This window comes from Lithobates pipiens, unplaced genomic scaffold (assembly GCF_037356315.1).
Source record: "Lithobates pipiens isolate NorthernLeopardFrog02 unplaced genomic scaffold, aLitPip1_a1.2 Scaffold_16, whole genome shotgun sequence".
Classification (NCBI taxonomy): Eukaryota; Metazoa; Chordata; class Amphibia; order Anura; family Ranidae; genus Lithobates; species Lithobates pipiens.
In genome coordinates this window covers 500809148-500834300 of record NW_027507748.1, presented here as the reverse complement: position 1 = coordinate 500834300, position 25153 = coordinate 500809148, and the positions used below count along the sequence as shown (strand labels likewise).

The following is a 25153-nucleotide window of genomic DNA, read 5'->3' as shown; positions in this document are numbered from 1 at the left end:
ATATTACCCTAATTTAACCCCTTCATGCATAAGGGTAAAACAAATATTAATTCCTAAGCACAATTTCGCAACTTTGATGTGTTAGTAAAACCGTACCTATCATCGGGGCCGTCTTTAAGGCAGGGCAAAAGGGGCAGTTGCCCTGGGCCCTGTCATTATTGTGGGGCCCAAAGAAGCTGCCTCATACTTGCCAACTATCCCAGTTTAAATTTCCTTGTCCCTTGAAGTTTTAGTCCCGTGCTGTGTCCCGATATATCAGTGTGAAGTTCTGTTACTAATGCTGCCCAGCTCTGCCCTATTGTTGTGTACAGCTGACTCACCTGCAGACCCTGTGTTTACATAAAAATACTGGCATTGATATGTAAATAGCGGCCGCATTCATATGTAAATAGCGACACAGACTGGCAGCATTCATATGTAAATATAGGCAGTATTCATATGTATATCATGCCCCCCAAGGTCATATCCACAATCACCTATACGGAATGCTGCCCACTGGGGAGATAAAGGGGCATGTAGGAACCATAAGAGTTTTCTGGCTATTAATGGGTCCCCTCACCTCCTCGGTCCATGGTGTGCAGGCAGTGAGGGGATGATGTGCTGTAACCTCTAGCAACCAATCTGTAAGCAGTAATCACAGGCAGTAACCTCTAGCAACCAATTAGTGAGCAGTATTGATGTACAGTAATCTCTAGCAACCAATCAACAAGCATAAATCATGTGCTGTAACCTCTAGCAACTAATCAGTGAGCGGTAACCTCTGATCAGTGAGCAGTAACACTGTAACCTCTGGCAACCAATCACAATCGCTGCCTGATCTGATTCAGTAAACGGATTTTTAGTCTAGCTGCTATTTATTGTATGCCTCAAAGCAGTTGGAGAGTAAAGCTGCATGGGGGGGGGGGGGGAGCAAGAAAATGTTTGCCCAGGATCCAATCAATATTAAAGACAGCCCTGCCTATCATCACGCAACCGCACATACAACTACTTTGTACATCCAGGTGAATTATACCTTGTTTTTGTTCAGGACAAATTGGGCTTTCATTTGTTGATAAATGCTTATTGATATCCTGATTTTTTTTTTAAATGTTGCTATACATTTATTGTTACTGCCATAACCTTCCACCAAAGAACAACCTAAAATAAATGATCCTGCTCCTGACGATCGCAGCGATACCACATATGTGTATGTTATTTGTTGTTTGTACCCGTAGTACAGTTCAGAATCAATAGTGAGCATTTTGTCCTACCTAAAACACACTGACACCGATACTAATTTAAAAAATACTAAATCCTCGCCAAAATATACTGACCCTGGCCCTGACCTTTGACCTATACAATATGGGGAATTTTGGGACTTTAAATTAAGCACATAAGCACATGTGCCTCCATTCCTGGTTCAAGTAAACAAAGAGGGAAATTGGGACTTTGAATGAGGCTGTTGACTGGTTGAGGTTAGATTGTGTATTGGTATGTTTTTAATGGCATAAACGTCCTAAAATCCAGACGCTTTTTGCGCGCAAACACTTCCTCGGGGGTGGATGCTATGGCGCATCTACAAAAAATACTGTATATGATTCAGTCTAATATTAATATAAGCACAACAGGAAAGAACAAGACTGTAAATACTGGGTACTTACATACAACAGAATACAATGGTGCGTGGTACAGTATATGTGGGGCCAGGGCCAGAAGGGTTGTCTGTCCCGGGAGCTGAGGTAGTCTAAAGCCTCGCTCCGAACAAGACGCACATGCAGCATCCCTTGAGCACAAATTGTCAATCTCCATAATGGATCAGAATTGATGAGCAGAAGTAATAGCTGCCAGTGAGGTCTGTGATGGATAGATAAGCTATCCAGCAAAAATATATTGTGACAAAGTGTGAAAGTGAATGGAGACTAGGAGTCAAGAGTATGGAAGATGCACGGGTCAGAAGTGCATAATGCACAGAGTGCAGGAGTCATGAGTATAGAAGACACAGAGTGCTAAGGTAGAATTGCATAATGCACAGAGTGCAGGAGTCATGAGTATGGAAGACAGAGCGCAGAGGTCAGAAGTGCATAATGTACAGAGTGCAGGAGTCACGAGTATGAAAGACACAGAGGTCAGAAGTGCATAATGTACAGAGTGCAGGAGTCATGAGTATGAAAGGCACAGAGGTCAGAAGTGCATAATGTACAGAGTGCAGGAGTCACGAGTATGAAAGACACAGAGCGCAGGAGGTCAGAAGTGCATAATGCACAGAGTGCAGGAGCCACAAGTATGGAAGACGTCAAGTGCAGAGGTCAGAGCATGGAAAGAGCATGTGTGTGGTGGCCGTGGACTGGAAAGAGCATGGGGGTGGCAGCCGTGGATATAGGGGGCGGCGCTTGGGCGCCCCTAATGGACAGGCCACCACTGTTGTCATATGACAATTTTCCTATCTTTAGTAAACTCTTCATATTTGATGTGGGACTACCATGCCAAAAAAAAAAGTATGTGTCGCCTGATTTTCAGATCTTGTTTAGACAGGAGGTGTGAAAATAAAGGCATAAAAGCTAGGGAAAAACAAAAACAAAAAACAAATGTGGACACTACATCCAGTGATTGGTAAGCTACAATATATTAGTGCCCAGCAGCCTTTTCTTCGGGGTGCTCTGGCTGGCAGTTGTATGCTGATATCATCAAGTACAATACAGGGCCACCCACAACACAAAGAGGAAAGAAGTGATCTAGAGCAGAGACCCCTTATTACTCTAACACTGACAAGCATTTAACCCTTGCTGTAAAGCCATTGGAAGGCTAGATTTTTTTTTAGCTGATAAATAAATCCTTGTGCTCTCCTCTGACTTTCTAATTGTGAGCAATTCCTGGTATCACAGGTTTTGCCAAGTGTACCTGGGCACACCCTAATCACCCTGTGTGGCACATATCCCCTCTATGTAAACCCTGGATATTTCATCAAGCCCCCTAATGGGGCTTCTAAAAAAAATTGTAAACAAAAAAATAAATAAATAAAACACATTTTTTTTGAAAAATAAATAAATAAAAATAAAAATAAACTACTGACACCATGCACTGCCCCAGTGACACCAATCTCTGCCCTGCTAACACTGTCAGTACATATACATATGTGTTTGAGCTATGGGGCGCAGACCTTAATACAATAGGCTGTGCACACCTATGCCTGGCATCCTCACATGCCAGGCTACTAGTCCTGCTTTGCACATGATTACATCAGCGTGACTGTGACCAATGGAGTGCCTTAGAGATAAGGAGCCTGCAGAAGGGTTGGGTACATTAAAACCCTTGCAGTACTGGACAGCCTAGAGTTCAGCTTTAAGAATCCCAAGGTTTAGCTTTAAATTAAAATTTTATTAGAAACCTTTTAAAAATGTGGTGAAGGGGTTAGAATCCCTGGCAGGGTTTTATTTCTGAGTCTATGCTTGCATGAACCTCCACCTAGTAATGCATTATTACTCACGTCCAGACTTTGTTCAAATACAACCCATGCGATGATACAGATATATACACTGTGACCCAGGTGAGCACAGCGCTGTACAGCTCTCTATGGGAGTCTCGCTGCCAGCACATTGGCCCTAGGCTGGCTTGTGGCACCGGACGGTGGGCGGGGCTGTGTGGGGTGGAGGGGCGTGGCTTTCCTCTCCTATGCTCCAGCAGTCCGGTGGGAGACGCTGTGGGGGAAGGGTTGTAATTCCTAGTTACAGTTCTCTCACCTGCGGCTGGGACAGACGGGAGCCGAACGCTGTGCGGGAGAGGTAAGAGCTGGAGTATACAATATATACTGTGTACAGGGAGACCCGGGCACTCCTGACACCCCTCTCCATTCATAGCTGCTAATACATCTCTGTATTACCGGGCTCTGCAAGCCTGCCTGTCTGGGGCATAGTGTGTTGTCAGGAGGGATGTGTGTCTGCAAGGTTGCATTTTGGAAGTTCGGAATGTTGTGTGTCTGGAAGTTTGCATGTATGGATAGTTGTTAAGTTGTGTGTCTGGATGATTGGACGGTTGTATTTTGGAATTTTGTGTGTCTGGATGGTTGGGCAGTTTTATGTTTGGAAGGTTGTATGTTGTACATTTGTGTTTCTAGCAGGTTGGAAAGTTGTGTGTGTCTGGAAGGTTGGAAAGTTGTGTGTGTGTGTGTGTCTGGAAGGTTGGAAAGTTGTGTGTGTGTGTGTGTGTGTGTCTGGAAGGTTGGAAAGTTGTGTGTGTGTGTGTGTGTGTGTGTGTCTGGAAGGTTGGAAAGTTGTGTGTGTGTGTGTGTGTCTGGAAGGTTGGAAAGTTGTGTGTGTGTGTGTGTGTGTGTGTCTGGAAGGTTGGAAAGTTGTGTGTGTGTGTCTGGAAGGTTGGAAAGTTGTGTGTGTGTGTGTGTGTCTGGAAGGTTGGAAAGTTGTGTGTGTGTGTGTGTGTGTGTCTGGAAGGTTGGAAAGTTGTGTGTGTGTGTCTGGAAGGTTGGAAAGTTGTGTGTGTGTGTGTGTGTGTCTGGAAGGTTGGAAAGTTGTGTGTGTGTGTGTGTGTGTGTGTCTGGAAGGTTGGAAAGTTGTGTGTGTGTGTGTGTGTGTGTCTGGAAGGTTGGAAAGTTGTGTGTCTGGAAGGTTGGAAAGTTTGTGTGTGTGTGTGTGTGTGTGTGTGTGTGTGTGTCTGGAAGGTTGGAAAGTTGTGTGTGTGTGTGTGTGTGTGTCTGGAAGGTTGGAAAGTTGTGTGTGTGTGTCTGGAAGGTTGGAAAGTTGTGTGTGTGTGTCTGGAAGGTTGGAAAGTTGTGTGTGTGTGTCTGGAAGGTTGGAAAGTTGTGTGTGTGTGTCTGGAAGGTTGGAAAGTTGTGTGTGTTTGTGTGTGTGTCTGGAAGGTTGGAAAGTTGTGTGTGTCTGGAAGGTTGGAAAGTTGTGTGTGTGTGTGTGTGTGTGTGTGTGTGTCTGGAAAGTTGTGTGTCTGGAAGGTTGGAAAGTTGTGTGTGTGTGTGTGTCTGGAAGGTTGGAAAGGTGTGTGTGTGTGTGTGTGTGTGTGTGTGTGTGTGTGTCTGGAAGGTTGGAAAGGTGTGTGTGTGTGTGTGTGTGTCTGGAAGGTTGGAAAGGTGTGTGTGTGTGTGTCTGGAAGGTTGGAAAGGTGTGTGTGTGTGTGTGTGTGTCTGGAAGGTTGGAAAGGTGTGTGTGTGTGTGTGTGTGTGTGTCTGGAAGGTTGGAAAGGTGTGTGTGTGTGTGTGTGTGTGTGTGTGTGTGTGTCTGGAAGGTTGGAAAGGTGTGTGTGTGTGTGTGTGTGTGTCTGGAAGGTTGGAAAGGTGTGTGTGTGTGTGTCTGGAAGGTTGGAAAGGTGTGTGTGTGTGTGTGTGTCTGGAAGGTTGGAAAGGTGTGTGTGTGTCTGGAAGGTTGGAAAGGTGTGTGTGTGTCTGGAAGGTTGGAAAGGTGTGTGTGTGTGTGTCTGGAAGGTTGGAAAGGTGTGTGTGTGTGTGTCTGGAAGGTTGGAAAGGTGTGTGTGTGTGTGTGTCTGGAAGGTTGGAAAGGTGTGTGTGTGTGTCTCTGGAAGGTTGGAAAGGTGTGTGTGTGTGTGTGTGTGTGTGTGTCTGGAAGGTTGGAAAGGTGTGTGTGTGTGTGTGTGTGTGTGTGTGTCTGGAAGGTTGGAAAGGTGTGTGTCTGGAAGGTTGGAAAGTTGTGTGTGTGTGTGTGTGTCTGGAAAGTTGTGTGTGTGTGTGTCTGGAAAGTTGTGTGTGTGTGTGTCTGGAAAGTTGTGTGTGTGTGTCTGGAAAGTTGTGTGTGTGTGTCTGGAAAGTTGTGTGTTTGTGTGTGTGTGTCTGGAAAGTTGTGTTTGTGTGTGTGTGTCTGGAAAGTTGTGTTTGTGTGTGTGTGTGTGTGTCTGGAAAGTTGTGTTTGTGTGTGTGTGTGTCTGGAAAGTTGTGTGTGTGTGTGTGTGTCTGGAAGGTTGGAAAGGTGTGTGTGTGTGTCTGGAAGGTTGGAAAGGTGTGTGTGTGTGTCTGGAAAGTTGGAAAGGTGTGTGTGTGTGTGTGTGTGTGTCTGGAAGGTTGGAAAGGTGTGTGTGTGTGTGTGTCTGGAAGGTTGGAAAGGTGTGTGTGTGTGTGTGTGTGTGTGTGTGTCTGGAAGGTTGGAAAGGTGTGTGTGTGTGTCTGGAAGGTTGGAAAGGTGTGTGTGTGTGTGTGTGTGTGTGTGTGTGTCTGGAAGGTTGGAAAGGTGTGTGTGTGTGTGTGTGTCTGGAAGGTTGGAAAGGTGTGTGTGTGCGTGTGTGTGTCTGGAAGGTTGGAAAGGTGTGTGTGTGTGTGTGTCTGGAAGGTTGGAAAGGGGTGTGTGTGTCTGGAAGGTTGGAAAGGGGTGTGTGTGTGTCTGGAAGGTTGGAAAGGTGTGTGTGTGTGTCTGGAAGGTTGGAAAGGTGTGTGTGTGTGTCTGGAAGGTTGGAAAGGTGTGTGTGTGTGTGTGTGTCTGGAAGGTTGGAAAGGTGTGTGTGTGTGTGTGTGTGTGTGTGTGTGTGTGTCTGGAAGGTTGGAAAGGTGTGTGTGTGTGTGTGTGTGTGTGTGTGTGTGTGTGTGTCTGGAAGGTTGGAAAGGTGTGTGTGTGTGTGTGTGTGTGTGTGTCTGGAAGGTTGGAAAGGTGTGTGTGTGTCTGGAAGGTTGGAAAGGTGTGTGTGTGTGTGTGTGTCTGGAAGTGTGTCTGGAAGGTTGGAAAGGTGTGTGTGTGTGTGTGTGTGTGTGTGTGTGTCTGGAAGGTTGGAAAGGCAGGGGTGTGTGTGTCTGGTAGTGGTCTGTATCTGTATTTTTAAGTCCTAGAACATACCTGTGTCCCTTCTCAGTCATAGAGCAGCACACAAAAGCTGGACCATACCATTTATTGGAGGAGGACATACACCTAAATGAGCACATCGTCACATCGTTTTTAGATGTGTATGATGAGATTGACCCCCCAGTGCTTGAAGTCCTGATCTGCTACTGTTTGGCCACCTATCTTTTTAGAATTAGCTCCTCTGGAAAATTAAAGCTTTTATACTCTTTTATATTTGGTTCTGGCCCAAAATTGTGAGTGGACTATTCGTATTGCATTTCAGTGCATAAGTGTTTAGTGTTCAGAGTTTCAATGAGCTTCACAGAAATGAACTGCTGTTGTTGCAGTATTCCAAGTGCCCCCTCAGTGATAGTGTATCTGTGATTGTGTCTGGCTGTCTGTGATAATGCAATCAAGTCAGTGAGAGCAAATGTATGCGTTGACCATTCATTTATTATTATTATTATTATTATTATTATTATTATTATTTTTTTTTGTTATGGTGTTGACCAGTGGATTCTGCCAGGTTAGAATAAACAAATGTCAGTGTTGTGTACAGTGCAATTATTTCTAATCATAGGTAGAGCTCTGATCTTTAGCTGATTTGTGAGAGAATTTGTAGTATTTACTATTCTAACGGGGCACAACAATGTTCTTGGAATGTAGAACACAGTTGGATGGCAAGTTGTGTGTCCAGTTATTCTGGACTGTGGAGTCCCTCTCCAGGTCTGCTAAATGCATAGTATCTATGATTACCATATCCATCACACCATCACTACGGGAATCTCTGTATGCTGTCTTTTTTTTTTTTTTTTTTTTTTTTTTTTTATTCATGTAGGTGTCGTCTTTGACTTTTTATTGCTTTACCATACCTATGTTTACCCTTTTGGTTTTATTAGTAGAATGGTGTCTTTGTTGTTCAGTTAATGACATAAAACACTGATCTGCTGCTTTTGTGATCCACATTAGTTATACATTGTTTCACACAATGGTGTATTTGCAACAAGTTGTTCAGGTCCTACTGAACAGGCTGCTGAAGTTGGGTGACTCTGCAGAGGGCTTTTCAACTTGCCTGTAAACCTTTCCAATGACAACCTGTTTTTAGGATTTGTGTGAAGACCTTTTTGTGTTTGTTTACCATTATTACTTGTAATGACAATGTTTTAATATTGAAGTAGAACGAAAAGCAAAACCTTTTTTTTTTTTTTTTTTCTCCTCCATTTTTAGATAGCGTAAAGGAGGGTTAATACCTGTCAGATTTTTTTATTTTTTTTTGCCCATTTTGTTTCTCGTGGGAAGATTTCATAGTTGCATAGTTTCACTTCCTGTTCCATAGCCAAAACAGGAAGAGGGTGAAATCCTGGGGTGTCCCCAGTGGAAGTTTCCCCCTCTATTATTTTGGTGCTAACTCAAAATCTGGGTTTTTCTTTTAGGCTAGGTTCACATATATGCAGGTCTTGTTTTGGTGCGGTTTCCATTCAGCAGTTCAGGTGCAAATTTGACACTGAAATTGCACCTGAACCAGACTGAAAAAACGCACAGGATCATTTTGAGACTTGCACAGGAACCGGCCCACATATGCCAACCGGCTCCGTTGAATGCCACCCTGGTTCACTTGTTATGCAAATCTGATGCGGTTCAAAATGCATCCAGTCTGCATATATGTGAACCGAGCCTTTAGGCTCCATTCACACGGATGCGACTTTAGACATCAGTGGCATGACAAGTCGCAGCCCATTTTATAATGAAATAGGGGAGCAAACTAGAAAATCTCCTAAAACAAGTGTATTACATTAGGTTGCTGCTTCTTTAACAGTGAAACCTGTTATTGTGAACTAAAAAAAAGGGCTACCTCAGTTGCAACAAAATACAGTGGAAAATAAGTGCATGAAAATCAATGTAATGTATTATATAAAGTTCATGTAAAAAAAGTGTATAAAGAAACAAATAAATAAAAAATGAGTCCAAAATCAATATCCAGTCATCATGTTCATTAAAATATATAAAAGTACTCCCGATTTTCATAAAGGTGCTCCACCCAAAGTGCAACAAATCAATATGTGCTCACCAGAACTACTCGGCCACCAAGGGACCATCAAGCATGTATCCCCTCCCCTCCGACAGGTGTTCTAATCCATCTCTACTCCTATCCAAAACAAAAAAAAAAAGTTTTATTGGGTTCACACTGGTGCGCTGCTGTGGGTGTATCCATGACTTTTGTGCTTTTTGCTGTGGCCCCATACACTCCTAGTAGGTTGCATGTTTTTGTTTATGAAAATGCAGCATCCTGGACTTTCAAGAATTGTGGCACAAACGTGCACCCTAATAGAAGTGTATGAGACCACAGGTAAAATGCACAAAAAAAAAACGCGCCTACACACGTGCTGCGGCAAACCGCACTGCATCTTTGTGAACCTGGCCTTAGTTGCACTTTAAAATAGAATTAAAAGGTTTTTGCCTATAATTCTATTTGAATTGACTCAATGATTTAAAAAAAACAAAAAAAAAATAAAACCTTATTTTAGTAAAATGCCTTTTGGAGTAAAAAAAGTATCTAAAGATGGTTTTCTATTTAGGATACATTAATAATTTAGTTTATTCAACATGAAATGGAGCTTTGTGATGTAGCATGAGGCTGAATATTCTGCAGTATTTTCATTTTTGGTAAACTCATTCAATGAATGCAAGCTGAAATAACGTGGACTGCATTTAAGCAGTCACACAATTTCACAGTAACCATGAGATAAAACAAAGTTCAGGAATATTCCTTTATCCCTTTGTTTGGAAATTTATGTACACTACAAACTGTATAATTGAATCGGTTTGGATGTCACTGTTTTTACTAACCTGACAGCTTGTTATTCTAAATAGGAAACCTTCATTTTGTTTGAAAAAAAATCTTAAAGATTCTAACTACCAGTAAGAATAATTGCTTACATCTACTCACCTGTCGCCACATCCCTCACCTTGTGTCACTGCCGTATTCCCAGCCATACCATTAAACTGAATGGGACTGTTGGTGAGTCAACATTGGGTCAGAGGAGGAGCTGCTGCAGAATAGAAATGACAGTTGCTCTTTAAAAATTATGACATCAGTGTCCCATTGGCGAGATTTCCCTTCACTTCCTATCCTATAACCAATACATGTGAGAGGGAATCCCTGGTTGTCATCAGAACTAGTGTCCCCATTTGAAGATGTGCAGATAGCAACTCTGATTACAACCTAATAGTTGTGATTTTATATTATTGTATATCTATTTTTTATTTTTTTGCTTTCACTTTTGGTGAGAATGTTGTTTTTACCAAACGGGGGAAATCTCCCTAACAGGGACATATAAACTTGATGGTGGTTCCAGGTCACATTGGGAATGCATGCACTACTTTTGAAAACTTCTGCAACTGCTTGGCATGGTACTTCTGTAATGTGCGGGTGAACACAATGCATTACTACTAGCGTTTGAGGTGTCTTTTAGTTTATTATTGACACCCACTGTAGATCGCAACTGAAGTGTGGTGTGTTCGGCAAGGGAATTGGGCAGCGGCTACAGCATTGGGAAAATGTTAAATGTTCCACCCCTAATACAGATGTAACATTCCCAAAGGTGAACGTCTTTTTATTTTTTATTTATTTATTTCAGAGATAAAATCGGGGATGTGTACCTGCATTGCAGAGATTTTTGATTTTAGTTTTTCTTTCATCCAAACATACATTTGATAAATGTATACTATTGTGGGGAATGTCTGCAGCTGGGGATATGTGCTTTTGTATTGGGATTGTATACTGTTGGTGTCGTGTGTGGTGTGTGTGTGTGTGTGTGTGTGTGTGTGTGTGTGGAGGGGGTTTCCCCCATTTCATTTCGACTGGCATCACCAGTGCCAATAGCGGCAATATAGCAAGCACCAGTGGAATGTATACCACAAACGATAAACAGGCAAGACTGTAGCAATCTAATACATTTCTCTATAGCATGGATGGAAGAATCTCCTCTGCTGGCCATTGCATTTTGACAGCTAACTTCTGCATGTGCTGAATACCCACACATTGATTGCATCTGCATGGCTGCAGTCACTGGTTCATTGTAAATTTTGAAACTGACCCTCCCCCCCCCCCCCCCCCCCAACATTTGTTGAGCCAAGTGTTGGCAACAGGACCACGCACAGATCATGCGTTGGCCAGGTTTAGCACGTGAAATTTCAGACATGTGTAAACCTCTTAAAAACATGTTCTCTCTCTCTCCTTCCCCTTTTTTTTTTTAATTATTTTTTTTATTTTTATTTTATTTTTTTCCTTTATGAAGCGACCCAAGTGATCTCAAGGGCATGCCGTCATGACCAGTTGGTCCCCAGTGTATACATTTGATGGACGCAGTTTACTTTTGGACATACTGTTTTTCTACAGAACTGACCAAAAGTACATTTTCGGCTTTGCTTTCATCTATAATCTTCGTGCATGTAGAAGTTAATTTGATTGATGCAAAATTTTAAGTTGGTAAATAATTTAAACGCTTGCCAACTACCACAAATCCTGTTTTTATTTATTATTCTCTTGCACATAATTACTTATTGGATGTATTTACTTATATGTCACTGTATTTACCAACACTCTCTGCAAAGAAAACATGCCTTTGCTGGGTGAACAGCCTAATTTCTTTAGTAAAAAAACATGTGATATGAATTTAGTACTACTGTTACAGTAAAGTCCTTAGTGATGGTGGATGTGCTACATAAGTAATAGCACACTGTTGTAGATCATATGCAGTTGGTACAAGAAAGACTGCTTTTTCCACATAACCTTCCCTGGTTGCTAAGTTGCTGGGAATGTTGTCGCATACATCAAGTGAAGGTCCTGTAATTACTAAGTATGGACTCTGCATTCCATTGTAACAAAGTTTGTTTGTTTTTTCATCTGTTTTAATTGGCCTATCTCAGGTGCTTATTTTCTGTTTACTATTCCACTTAGAAAACACACTTCCTATGTAGGGCTTTTATAAGTGGACATCAATTGACCACAGATGGGGAGATCTCTGACAGAGAATGAAGGGTGTGGATAGATGTGCCTGACCTGATGATCTATTGGGCCCACCATGTTCTTTACTTTATCCGTGCAAAAACTGTTGTGTACAGATTTTCCATGTCCCATCTTATAATTGGCTATGCTGACACTTGGTAATGCTATCCTTTTAATCTCTGCATTCGCCAAATTGCTAGATGTTCAGATCACTCATGACTTTCCTTTAATTGGACATGTATGAACTCCCCTTGGCCATATTACTGGTACATGGAAAAAAATTAGACTGTTGTGGAGGATGTCTACCCATCTATGTCAAGTCTCAGTCCTTGATGTGTGAGACTCATTCTTGACCTAGCAGTGATTTCAAATCTCTTGATCAGCTGAGCATGAGGTTTCATACAACCAATTTATTTGTCCTGGGACATTAAATGAGGCACAACACATACAACCAATAAATAACTAGTTTCCAACATTGTTTAATACATATTGCATACAAAGAGAGGATAAAATGTTAATGAGCTGATTTGTAATGACTCCCTATTAATGTATTTTGTACATGATCAACATATTTATGTACGAAATGCATTTAAAATGAATTGATCACAAATCAGCTTGTTACCATTTTATCCTCTTGTATGCAATAGTTATTCATTTATGAAGCAACAATGTTTAGAGCAAGTTATTCATTGGTTGTATGTGTTGTACCTCATTTAAAATCCAAAGACAAATTGGTTGCATGGATATATTAATGAAGGAATGGAGGCACATCACAGGGTGCACCAGGCTACATTCTATTGAGTAGGAGGTTTGTTCAAAAGGTTTACTGACATGCTGAAGAGATTCTTCGCTTCCATGACTTTGATAATGGACACATTCCCTTGCTGAGAGCTGCCTATTTGATTGCCAATGTATGAACAGATCTTGCCAATATTGCCGCGTCTCTTTGCCAGCTAACTACCAGATTTGGCGACTGCCTCAGGCGACCTGGACTGACTGCTGCGGTGACTTGCAAAACGACTTCTGTATAGAATTCAATGCAAGTCTCCTCAAGTCGCTCCCAAAGTCGTACAGGAACCTTTTTCTAAGTCAGAGCGACTTGTGTGTCTCTCTGATTAGAACGGTTCCATTGTACAGAACGGGACACTACATGTCAGGTGGCTAATTTGCAGGACAAGTCGTCCCAGTGTGAACCGACCCTTACTGTTCTGTGCAGTGGTTTTGTGCAGAGCAACCCTGATCATCCTCTTCTTGGGTCCCCCGCTGGCGCTCCTGCCGAGTGCCTCCATAGCAAGTGGCTTGCTATGGGATACCCGAGCTAAGCCACTGCTTTGTGTGTCCATTTAGACACAGAGCGGTGATCTCACTGTAAAGAGGACCTGTCATGCCATATTCCTGTTACAAGGTATGTTTACATTCCTTGTAATGGGAATAAAAGTGATCAAAAAATTATAAAGCATCAAACTAGTAAAATGAACAATAAATTAAAAGCGCCGCTGTCCCAGCATGCTCGTTGGCACCCACATATGTAAACGGCGTTAAAACCACACGTGAGATATCACCGCGAACATTAGAGCTAGACCTCCTCTATAACTCGAAACACGTAACCTGTATAAAATGTTAAAGCTTCACCTATTGGGACTTTCAAGTACTGAAGTTTGGTGCCATTCCCCGAGTGTGTGCAATTTTGAAGCGTGACATGATGGGTCTCTGTTTACTCAATGTAACATTATCTTTCACATTATACAAAAAACAGGGTTAACTTTACTGTCCCCCCCCCCCCCCCCCCCTCCTCTCCAAAAAAAAATAAAATTTTATTCTCTAGGGTCTCTGCTAAAAACAAAAAAATGTTTGTGGGTTCTGTGTAAATTTTCTAGCAATTTTTTATTTTTACATGTGTGAGAGAGAAATGTCAATTGTCCTGGATAACAAGTGGTTAACAAATAAAAACAAGAGCTGTGTAATGAGCTGAATCATGTACCACACTGCCCCCTACTGTCAGCTCAGTGCAGCCAGAATGGACAGCGAGCGCACAGTAAACTTCTCTGGTCTACCTTACGACAGCTGTCTGCTTATATATGAGGGCCCTAAAAACCTGTGGGGGGGAGGGAGAAGAAACCTATTAGTATGCAATGTGCTTACAAATTTATTGTTGACTAAACTGGTGGTTAGCAAAACTTTGCAGTCGCAAAATTTTTTGTATATTTTTAACAGTAATTTTCTGTTTTTGTCCCTCAGATAGCCATGGAGTGGAATGAAAATTCGGAAATATCATGTGACTTGGCATTTTCAGAGGCACAGAGATGGATACAGGTGAGGCTGTTAATTGCATTTTATAATTTGCTGGTACGTTTGTGTGCATGAATGACTACAGTTGTATGCGTGCTTCCTAATGCAGGAAAGGCGTTTTTGTTTACATTTCATAGCTGGGCCTAGAAAACTAACAATTTCCAGGATCCCTTTCCATATAAGGGGGAAAAGGTTGCAGTTTAGATTACTGAACTTTTGTGGAATTCAACTGTTTGTAAAGAAATTTCTAACTGGTGAGAAGAGGCAATTTTCTATTTAAGCTGAACTCCAGGCAGGTATTAAAAAAACAGTTTATTGCATTTTGTGTTTTTTATTTATTAAAAAAAAGAAAATGTATTGTAAGACTTTGGCAGCTACAGGATTGTTAGAGAAGGGGGGTAAAAACACCCTGCTGTTTTGCTCCTGCATGGTGCAAAATGGCAAGGTGGATGGAATGATGCCATAGAAACAGGTAAGTGTGTGGTAGGGCTTTCTTTCATTGATGGACACCGCTCCAGTAATCTTGACCGTAGGGTTATTGCGCCACCTTCAGGAGAGGACTAGGCAGAACATTTAATACATGTGAAAAACAGAACTGTACAGTTCCGCCCGCGGGGGGGGGGGGGGGGGGGGGGCGATCCCTCTGGCAATAACCCCTTCAGCCTGCTTCCTGCAGCTCCAGCATTTTTTCTGCCTAGTGAAGAAGGACCTAGGCTCCCTGCGGGACCATCTGTCCTGAGGATTTTTTTTCTGGATTTTTGCCTTTTGTGCAAGATTTTAAGATCCTGTGATCTTCTATTAACAGCCGGCTGGGTGACAGGCTGGATAATATAGATCCTTGTAGTCTCCCCAGCCTGGCCATTGAACGTGTGCTGGGTCGGCCATGACGTGCCCCTCAGGCTCCAGGGTTGGCAGGTGAGCTACATGCTCCGGGGCACACACATGACCACACTACAGATGTCTGTCACAGTGTGCTGTGGCCCGCAGCCACCCTATACTGCTCGGGTGTGGGTCTGTGATGGGATGCCTCCAGCTCGTCTGGATGGTAAGTACAGCTCTCCCTGTCTCAGCAGGACAGAGCAACTGGGCATGCCTTGGGAGGTTGATTAGGGGGTCCCTCTTCTCCCTATGGTTTCCATAATATAACCCAACCCCTGTATGTTAAGGTTTATCTTTACTTTTTGTTCTGGCATCGCCTCTAAAATGTTGGCATTCCCATGTTTTTCTATCCGGTAACATTGGTCACTTGGACAAATAGAAAGTAAATCTACCTTGCTGGAACATGACGACAAAACTGAGTGATGCAATGCTTCCCATTCAAACATTTATTTATTTTTTTCTTTAGCTACTGTATGCATAATTTATTGCAAAGAAATGTTAATCTGTCTTCACGTTTTTATTTATTTATAATGTTGCGTTTTGTGAATTTGTACTTTGGGGGCAGTACACTTTCTTCAAAGTGTTTCTAGCTGGCCATACACGGATCAAAATCCGACGTTTTCTCCATGTATTGGCACCCTGGTTGTACAGAAAATTATCTACAGATTAAACCACTGTCTGGTTTTCTCAGAATAATCTGTGCTCCTGGCAACACTAATCAATGTATGCAGCAAGTCCTCTTTCTATGCAGCAAGGATGATACCCCCCCCCCCCCACATCTACTTCGAATGTGTGGATGGGGAATCTGCGCTACCCACTGGTTGAATGAGAGAGTGTCAAAATGAGGTGTGTGTGTGTGTGTGTGTGTGTGTGCATGATAGAGAGAGATTCTGGTGGTTTACAGAGACAACTGGCAAATTTGGTTTAAAAAAAAAACAGTACAATATGTTGAGGTGCTGGAAGTCCTAGAGGTGGGGTAATTGTCCTGTTGTGAGACTACAAATCAAATGTCCCTTATCCCAGTTATGGTAGTGAGTAAAAGGATTTGTGAAATGGGAGAAATCCAGCAGGGAGAAGGAAGGAAAAGAGTAACGGGATGGGAGGAGAGCAGAGGAGATCATGGGGAGCGAAAGTGGGGATGAAAAAGGTGGAGGAAAGAAGAATAAGGTTGGAGGAGGTGGTAAGTGTAAGGGAGATCAGGGAGGCCTATGGGGCCTGACAGGCACGCAGGAACATTAGTTCTGTGAAGGCCATTTTCTGAGCAAGCAAAGAAAAAGATCCAAGCTTATATGGCAATTCTGTTTGTAGCACCCTCCTAATTGGGTTACTAGGATGTTGGGCAAATACAGTTTTTTGGCCCCTATGTAATTAGTGGAGCAGTTGTTTGCTTTGGCCAATTCTGTGTTTCAAAGGCTGCAGGTTTGATTCATTTCCCATTGCATTCTGGACTTTTCAAAAATTATAGTGGGCTCACTATTTATGGAACTTCAGCCAGTCCCTGGAGAGGTGTGCCCAGTAGGTGGCTGAAGAGTGCATAAATAGTCTGAGGCCTGAGCCAGCCAGGTTCTAATACTGCAGGAAGAGCCCCCAAACTGAGGCGCTCTGCCCCTCTGGGCAGACTGCTGGAGTTTGCTGCATGTTCGAGGTTCCAGCTGGGGCAGAGCTAGGGGCCTACTTCTAAAATCCTTTGGAGCTAATCAAAGGATTTCACCTAAGGACCTCTTCTGGGGAGCTCACTGAAGAGTGTACAGTGGAAGTTGGAAAGGGTCAGGCTGTCCTGTGACGTTGTTAGTACTGACTTGAGCTCAGGGTTCTAGTGACTGTGTGCTGTTTCCTTTTGGGAGGAAGAGCCAGTGGCAGTTCTGTCTGGGATAGCTTCTAAAAAGGGACTCCGTTCTGTCATCTATATTTGCTTCTGCATAGACTGTTCTGAGAGGCTTGGCAAAGTGGAGTGTTGTAAAAATGTTCAGTAAATTTGAAGTATCCCATATCACCTTACACCCATTCAAGCTCTTTAGCAATAAAAATCCTGAAGACATTCCCTGGACAAATTACTGTTAGTGAGTGAACTTATGCTGTGTGCCTTGCTGCCTCTGCACTTATCTTGGTAAAGAACCAGTTAAATTACAGCGGCTCCTGCAATAGTCTCTCTACGGGTTCTAACCATGGGGACATCCTTTTTAAGAAATTTTAAGGCGGATATCATTAAGAAATGCAGAAAGTTTCTTGTGCACCATAGTGCCCATCACTGTGTTTAACCTCTACAACATTAAAGTGATTCTAAAGGCAGAAGGTTTCTTTGTCTTAATGCATTCTATGCATTAGGATAAACCTGTGTACTTCAGCCCCTCTAATACTTGCCTGAGCCCATCTTGATCCAGTGATTGTTGCACAAGAGCCTTGGTTGTCTGGGACTCTCCCTCATTGGCTGAGACACAGCAATGGGTGCCATTGGCTCCCGCTGCTGCCAATGTGTGGAGAGTGAGGGGGCAGGGCCGAGCCATGGCTCCATGTCTGAATGGGGACAAAAAGCAGTGCCTCGGGTGTCCCCATAGCAAGCTGCTTAGTGTGGGGGCACTTGGCAGAAGGGGCCAGGGAGCTGGGGAGGGACCCGAGAAGAGGCTCTAGGCTGCTCTGTGCAAGACCACTGCAAAGAGCAGGTAACACATTTAAAACAAAAACAAAAAAAAAAAAAAAAATGTTTTACTTGGTTGTTTTCAAGCTTTGGCCAGCAGTTGCTAAACAAGAAAAGTCCATTAGTTTACTTTTTAACGACTAAAGATGTCAGACCCATGTAACAAGGCTTCCCAGGGATCCTACATTTTCATATTGCATATACTGTAAGTCTTGCTTGGCAGTGCTGCACAATGATTGCATGTGCTTTTTCTTTTGGTGAAAGTCAATGTTGGCTTGTGCAAGTTCATTTTCACTAAAAATTAAAAGGTGAACTAATGGCCCCCCTATCCCCAAGTTGCTCTAAGGGTATTATCTGAAGACTATAGTTCAGGTGAAATTATTTTACTTTTTAAGCTAATCATTTACAGCTTTTGAAGCTGGAAAGACTCAAAGAATGAAATTCCAGCCCCCTACAGAGCCGCTGTACGTCCCTTTTTTTTTATTTTTTTTTTTTTTTTTATTTTTTCTATCACAACTGCGTGCCATCCCTTGTAATCAACAGACAAAAGAATGCTTGTGTTTTGGCATTTAGTGATTTGAAGTATAATTCTGTGGCCCGAGGAGACCATTTATGGCAATGATCTGGTTAGAATATAGACTAAGCCTGGGTTTCCTCAAACACTCTATCTTTTCCTCAAGCTGTTTATGGAAACTTGCATCAGCTAATGTAAAGGTTCATAATCTCCATACCATATACATTTTTTTTTTTTCGCCTAGTAATTGTATGTATTTTTGCAGGTCTATGTTTAGAGAAAAATGGGGGGGGGGGGGGAGAAGAATATCGAGTCCCCTTAACCGTTTACCATCTCATAGTTAAGTAGACCTATATATTTTAGTTAACCTATATATTTTGCCAGACTGCTGCTTAGATTGTTCTATTTAACAGCAGCATTCTCTCTAATGGTGGTAATGCCATAACATCACATAAAGAGTTAAAAGCACTCTCCCAGTGCCATAGGACTATGCTAAGAAGGGTCCTTTAGGTGGCTATACAAAAACACAAATGCCAAACTCCTAATATAGATATTTCTTTGTCATCCATTGTGGGAATAGGCAATGCAGGATTGTAGCATTGACCTGGAATGTGACTTTCCAGGACTGGGCTCCGCATTGTGGTTCTTCTCTGACCTTCCTGTATTCTATTCGCTGTGAAGTAAGTCAAGTCAGGCTTAAGCACCAGGACCATTGTACTGTTGGGTGCAATTTTACATTTCCAGCAATCTTTGTCTCTTTCCCTCTCAAAGTTGAGGTTTAAGACCGAGGGATGAAGTGTTGATGCCTTCCTCTGGCTTGAGTGCTGGCCATGTGCATTGCACACTATATCCCCACAATTCAGTCTAGAGCAAACACAATCCCATGGCTCTTCTTGAAGCATCAAGTGGATTTCCAGCCTCCAATTTCATTCCAATGTCTGCCTACAGTGATTCACCCCTGAAGCCCTCATCGGTACCAGCTGCCTGTGTATGTGAATATTTGAGCCCTTCCTTCATACTTTCTAGTTACTCACTGTCACATGGCTGAACATGTCCTCTCAAAGACGCACAAAGGACAGCACATCTGGTACAGGGTATCTTGCCTTATACTACCACAATGGTTCTGTGAACGTTTTCCTGCTGATCCTGGATAGAACTGACCACTAAAACCTGGAAGCCCGTTGGCTATAAGATCTTTGTCTGCTGAGTCGTGTTTTTTTTTTTTTTTTTAATAATGGGGCCATGGCTACATGAACTTCAGTGTTCACCAATGTGTTCTAGTTGTTTGTGTCCAGCTAATGGACCATTTTGTATAAAATGGTTCTAAGCGCACTCTGCCAACATTGGTGACAGTCATTCTTTACCACAGTGGTCAACCCTGTCCTCTAACAGGCCAGGTTTTATGTATTACCTTGGGGAGATGCAGACTAGAATTCTGCAATCGCTGAGCAGCAAATTATATCACATGTGATGCATTTCAGTTATCTTGCAGACCTGGCCTGTTAGTGGGCCCTGAGGACAGGGTTGATGACCAATGCTTTACCTTATTCCTTATTAATGCAGTGCATATCGTCTTGCATTTGGTGCAATAGCCTGCTCTAGTAGGCCTTATGCCCCGTACACACGAGCGGACTTTTCAACATCCAAAGTCCGAAGGACCGAGTCCGTCAGACTATCCGATCGTGTGTGGGCTGCAACGGACTTTTGATTCGCCAAAGTCTGACGGACTTTAGAAATGAAGCATGCTTCAAATTTTCCCGAAGGAACTCCGCCGGACCCGGTCCCCTTCGAAAACTCCGCTCGTGTGTATGCTACTCCGACGGACTAAAACCGACGCTAGGGCAGCTATTGGCTACTGGCTATGAACTTCCTTATTCGAGTCAGGTCGTACGTCATCACGTTCGAATCCGTCGGAGTTTAGTGTGATCGTGTGTGGCCAAGTCCGTTCGGCCGAAAAGTCTGTCAGAACTCCGGCGGAACTCCGGCGGAAGTCTGTCGGACATAAGTCCTCTCGTGTGTACGGGGCATTAGGCCCCTTTCACACTGACGTCCCGTTCAGGCCCGCCTGTCAGTTTTTCAGGCGGACCTGAACGGGTGCTCCATAGAGGTCTATGGAGCGTCGGATGTCAGCGGTGACATGTCCGCTGACACCCGACCCGCTCCGATCCGAAAAAGTGTAACGGAGGAAAAAGCTATTTTTCCATCCATCTGCGGATCGGATGACGACGGGCACTGCGGTCCGTCGTCATCCGATCTCCCATAGGGGAGAGCGGCGCTGTGACAGGTCCGTCCCTGCGCAGTGTGCAGAGACAGATCTGTCATCTTCCTGCTCAGCGGGGATCGGCGGAGTGATCCCCGCTGAGCAAACGGACATCCACGGGGCGGATCAGAACTGATCCGCCCCGTGTGAAAGGACCCTTAGGGTTTTTTTTGGAACTCCTATGGCTGCTCAGCTAAGGGTCCTTTCACACGGGGCGGATCAGTTCTGATCCGCCCCGTGGATGTCCGTTTGCTCAGCGGGGATCACTCCGCCGATCCCCGCTGAGCAGGGAGATGACAGCTCCGTCTCTGCACACTGCGCAGGGACGGACCTGTCACAGCGCCGTTCTCCCCTATGGGAGATCGGATGACGACGGACCGCAGTGCCCGTCGTCATCCGATCCGATCCGCAGACGGATGGAAAAATAGCTTTTTCCTCCGTCACACTTTTTCGGATCGGAGCGGGTCGGATGTCAGCGGACATGTCACCGCTGACATCCGACGCTCCATAGAGCTCTATGGAGCACCCGTTCAGGTCCGCCTGAAAAACTGACAGGCGGGCCTGAACGGGACGTTAGTGTGAAAGGGGCCTTAAGGACTTTTTGTGTGCACACTGGAAACATGCTGAAAAGCCCTGGACCTACTTGAGTCTATGCTAGAGCATTTCCCCTTTTTGTGGAGGGTTTCTCGAACAGGTGGTTTGTGTCCGAGGATGCTCCTGTGATCCATCTGAAGAAATTTCACTGGAAAGGTCCGCTTCACTGATTGGAAATTTAATTCCCTCCTCCTTAGAACTCAGTTTGAGTTAACTGGTGTGGTCTTCCACCCTGTGTTTAGAAGTAATGTTTAAACTGTTAAACCATGTCAGACTGGAAGAAACTCTTTTAGAGAATATCCTTCTACTGCTAACGTTACAAAGCAGTTGGAGCAAATGTCTGGAGTCTTTTGCTTTTAGCTGTGACAGTTTTTTAGTCCTCCTGAACTTGTGTCCCATTTAAGACTGATGCCCATACAAATGTGTATCGCATTCTGTCTACGTGTGGGAAATTGATAAGGAAATCCCAGCAACAACTGATTTTTTTTTTTTTTTTTAGTTCTAGGGACATCCTCTCTATGATCAGCTCTAGACACGGTCCTTAGCAACAATATCTAGCCCTACCAGAGCACAGGAGATCTGCAGAAAGGTCAGAAGCACATTTAAACCAGTTTCCACTGTTCCCGTAGCAGGTTCCTAACCTTTTCTGAGAATCCTATAGCTTCCTCGACAACCTCATTGTGGGTTGCTTAGCCAACCTTTTCTTATAGATGGTCAGCTTTTTTTTTTTTTTTTCTTTTTTATGCGCTCTAAATAGCCAGAATTCTCTCCTGAAGGCCCAAACTTCTGCTGGTTTCTTCCAGTTGGAGCCTTACAAATAGTAACTGTTAGTTACCAGATAGTGAGGCTGACCAGCTTAGATCCTTGCTGGAGCACTTTGTACCCTTTTTGGGTTAGTGGATTTTTCCTTAACAGCCACATACTCCTCCCTCCTCCCCATTTGTAATTAGTGGGGTAATGGTGTCTTGCCCTTTTTATATTGCTGCCTCTTTTGGTTGAACATTTGATCTTTTTTAGTCTACTCTGGCATCTGGGGGTCTGCACTTGAGACAAGATGTACATACAGTTCCTGTGAATCTAGTGGTCACTGATTTCAACCCTTAGTTCCCCCCCCCCCCCCCCCCCCCCCCCCACACACACACACCTTGAAAGTACTTCTTCTGTTTCAGAGCTATCTCCATGTCCAGTTCCCCGCAGCTTTTTATTTTTTTTTTTTTATTTTTTTTTTTTTTTTTGCTGGGGGAGATCACGCTGTATGTAGGGCCCTTGACCTGGACTCAAGTGAACATAACTTAATGCTGTGAGACCTTCACTTCTGGGAAGGATTTCGGAACTCTCCCAGTGACGGTATGTGCAGCCTGGTCCCTACACTCGGTGATGTTTAGAGGCAACATGGGTGTTTTTTTTTTTTTTTTTTGGGTCCCCTGGGCTTTATCTTGCCAGAATTTGGGCTTTATCTTCTGTACAGCAGGAAGAAGCCATCACTGGAAAGCTCAATATTCCCTTGGATTGTCAACAGACAGCTCATGCTGCAGCTGTTTGTGCAGACAATCCCTGTGGAAGATCTTGTCCTTAGCCTGGTGACTGTTCCAAGCTCCTGTTTTGATTCCCTGCCCCTCTCTCCATTGCTGTGGATGCTTTTTTTTGAATCGGTGCAGTTCAAAGACCTTGTCACCATGTACTGGATTTAGTACACATGCCCTGAAGTTGGTTCTCATTGTCCGGTTCTAATGATGCTGCTGGGAGGTTTTGCGTGTCGGTCTTTATAACTTATAGCTCCGTTTTTCGGTTTGACTCCAACTTGGAGGTAGAACTGCCTTAGACACCCCCTACTTGTTCTTTGAATCTTCCTTTCCTGATTCATGGGGTCAGATATTTAAGACTTCGGCCTTTTCCCATGCTCAGACCAGCTGGTCTTACCCAGTGGGCCTGTTAATCAGATTTTCCTTTTCGGGATCTCTTTTTAAGGCTAAGAACCATCCCAATGTTTACTGTTGTTGACGATTCTTTTTGTTGGTCTGGTCTTTCTGATTGGGATGTTGAATTGCATCTGCTGTTGAGGGTTCAGTGCCCCCTCTTCAGATTCAGATGTTTGTCCTGGCTGTTAAAGGTTCCTGGTGCTGTCTAATATCCATTGGTGGCTGTTGTCCAAAAACAAAAATTCCTGTGTCATAGTTATAGTAGGTGAGGTTGAAAAGACACAAGTCCAACCTATGTGTGTGATTATATGTCAGTATTGCATTGTATATCCCTGTATGCTGCGCTTGTTCAGGGTGCTTATCTATTAGTTTTTTTTAAGTTTTTTTTTTTTTTTTTTTTTTTGACTATAGATTCTCTCAGGGATGCATTTTTGGCCCTTTTTTTTTTTTTTAAATATCCGTGCTACATTGGAGAAAAGCCAATCAGCTGTTATCATTGCAGTCACTGTCAGTAAAAATGAGGAACGATGGTCTGGCAATTACTTGACTGAGTTCCCCAAGTACCCTTGGGTGCAAGCCATCTGCTCCCGGTGATTTATTAATATTACGTTTCCCAAGTCTATTTCTAGTTCTTTCCTCCTGTTGGCAATGAGGGTTCTTCCTGTGATGTGTCATGAGGAAAAACATTGCAGTTTTGGTTACTGAAGCCCCCCAATTCCCTCGTGAAGACTGAGGGGGAAAAAAATACATTCAATATTTTCACCCTCTGTCCTTCCTCCATTCTTTATGGAGCGAATATGTTCTGTCCTCCCTTTTTTACATTGGAGTTGAGCTATCCAGGCTGAACGGATTTTTAAATTTCCCAATGGGAGGCACTGGTTAATACCCTTTTTTTATTTAATTTGCTCTTAAAGCAAACCCATCTCTCCTCCGTGTTCTTTGTTTCTAAGATTTTATCTCCATTTTGGATCTTCTCGCAAAATTTTGGAGTTTAGGGAAGTTGGCAATTTTGAAATTCAGTCTTTTTATTCCCCTTATGTTTCCTATTTTGTGTGTGGGGTTTTTTTTTTTTTTTTTTTTCTGAAGCCAATTGACCTTTGATCGCTGTTTCCTAAATTGCCCCGTATTGCCACATCTGTGATCAGGTCTATATTGTTGGTAATCAGATCTAGTAACTCCTTGTTTCTAGTTGGTGCGTCTATCATCTGACCAATGAAATTGACCTGCAAGACATTTAGGAACTGGTGAGCCAGAGACGAATGCATGGTTCCCTCTGCCCTGTCTCTCGGGATAATTAACCCCCCCCCCCCAATCATGGTAACCGTTTCCATCCTTGCTGCTAATACAAATTGTGATGGGTCTGTCTCATCCCCTTCTCAGGTTAGGGGGGGGGGGGCCCTATAGCCTACTCCCAGTATTTTCCCCTAGGCTTCATCCCTTTTTGGAGCTCTACCTATAAGGATTCCACCTCCTTCCTAGCTCCCTTCATGATCTCCTCATCTTTCACATACATTTTGTCTATATCTCGTGAGAGCTGTTGATCCATGTCTAAAATTCCCACATAATCAAAAGCCTCCTTGTTCGACAGTATCTAGTTCACCCATCTTGTCTGCTAGGATCCCGGCATTGGTGAACATGGCACGTAGTCTAGACAGGTTGCACACTGTCCTCTTATTGCAGGGATAGGGAACCTCGGCTCTCCAGCTGTTTTGAAACTACAAATCCCGTCATGCCTGTGATTGTCAGGGTTTTGCAATGTCTCATGGGAATTTTAGTTTTAAAACAGCTGGAGAGCCAAGGTTCCCTACCCCTGTCTTATGGGGTATTCTGAGATTGAAAATGGGACCTATTACTATACTTGTGGTTTTATGTGCTTTAGTCAGCATACCACTAATGCCCCAAATACTACCCTCTGGAATATGTTCATTGCTGACTATCTCCACCCCCCCCCCCCCCCCGGTCACCTAGTTTAAAAACCCTTCTAACTTTTTTGCCATCTCCACTCCCAGCACAACTGCACCCTCCTTTATTTAGGCGCAATCCATTCCTTCTATAGACCTGGTGACCGACTGAGAAGTTGGGCCAATTCTCCAGGAACCCAAACCTCTCCTTACTACACCAGATCCTCAGCCACTTTATTACTTCCCTAATTTTCCTCTGCCTTTCTGGTGTGGCTCAAGCAAACAACATGAGACTGCTGCTGGGTGCTACCTTTTTGTGCACAAGCAGACAGGTTTCTCTTGAGTGACACCTTTTTTTTATAAACTTACTATTCACTCCTCCTCTGGGTCATG

At 43.5% G+C, this 25153-nt stretch overlaps 1 protein-coding gene across 12 annotated transcripts in view; it reads left to right on the top strand.

The window, feature by feature from the left end:
* The first annotated feature begins 3639 nt into the window (after positions 1–3639).
* LMO7 (LIM domain 7) overlaps positions 3640–25153 on the top strand; it is a 231275-nt gene continuing 209761 nt past the window's right edge. For 5 of the 12 annotated variants that reach the window (XM_077483109.1, XM_077483102.1, XM_077483107.1 and 2 more), the window contains exons 1-2: positions 3648–3758; positions 14008–14082. In XM_077483109.1, the coding sequence (XP_077339235.1) occupies positions 14014–14082 (69 nt within the window). In that variant the 5' untranslated portion in view covers positions 3648–3758; positions 14008–14013. Of the gene's footprint in view, positions 3759–14007; positions 14083–25153 lie in introns of all 12 variants that reach the window. The other 7 variants (XM_077483110.1, XM_077483108.1, XM_077483104.1 and 4 more) reach the window with 5 other exon arrangements.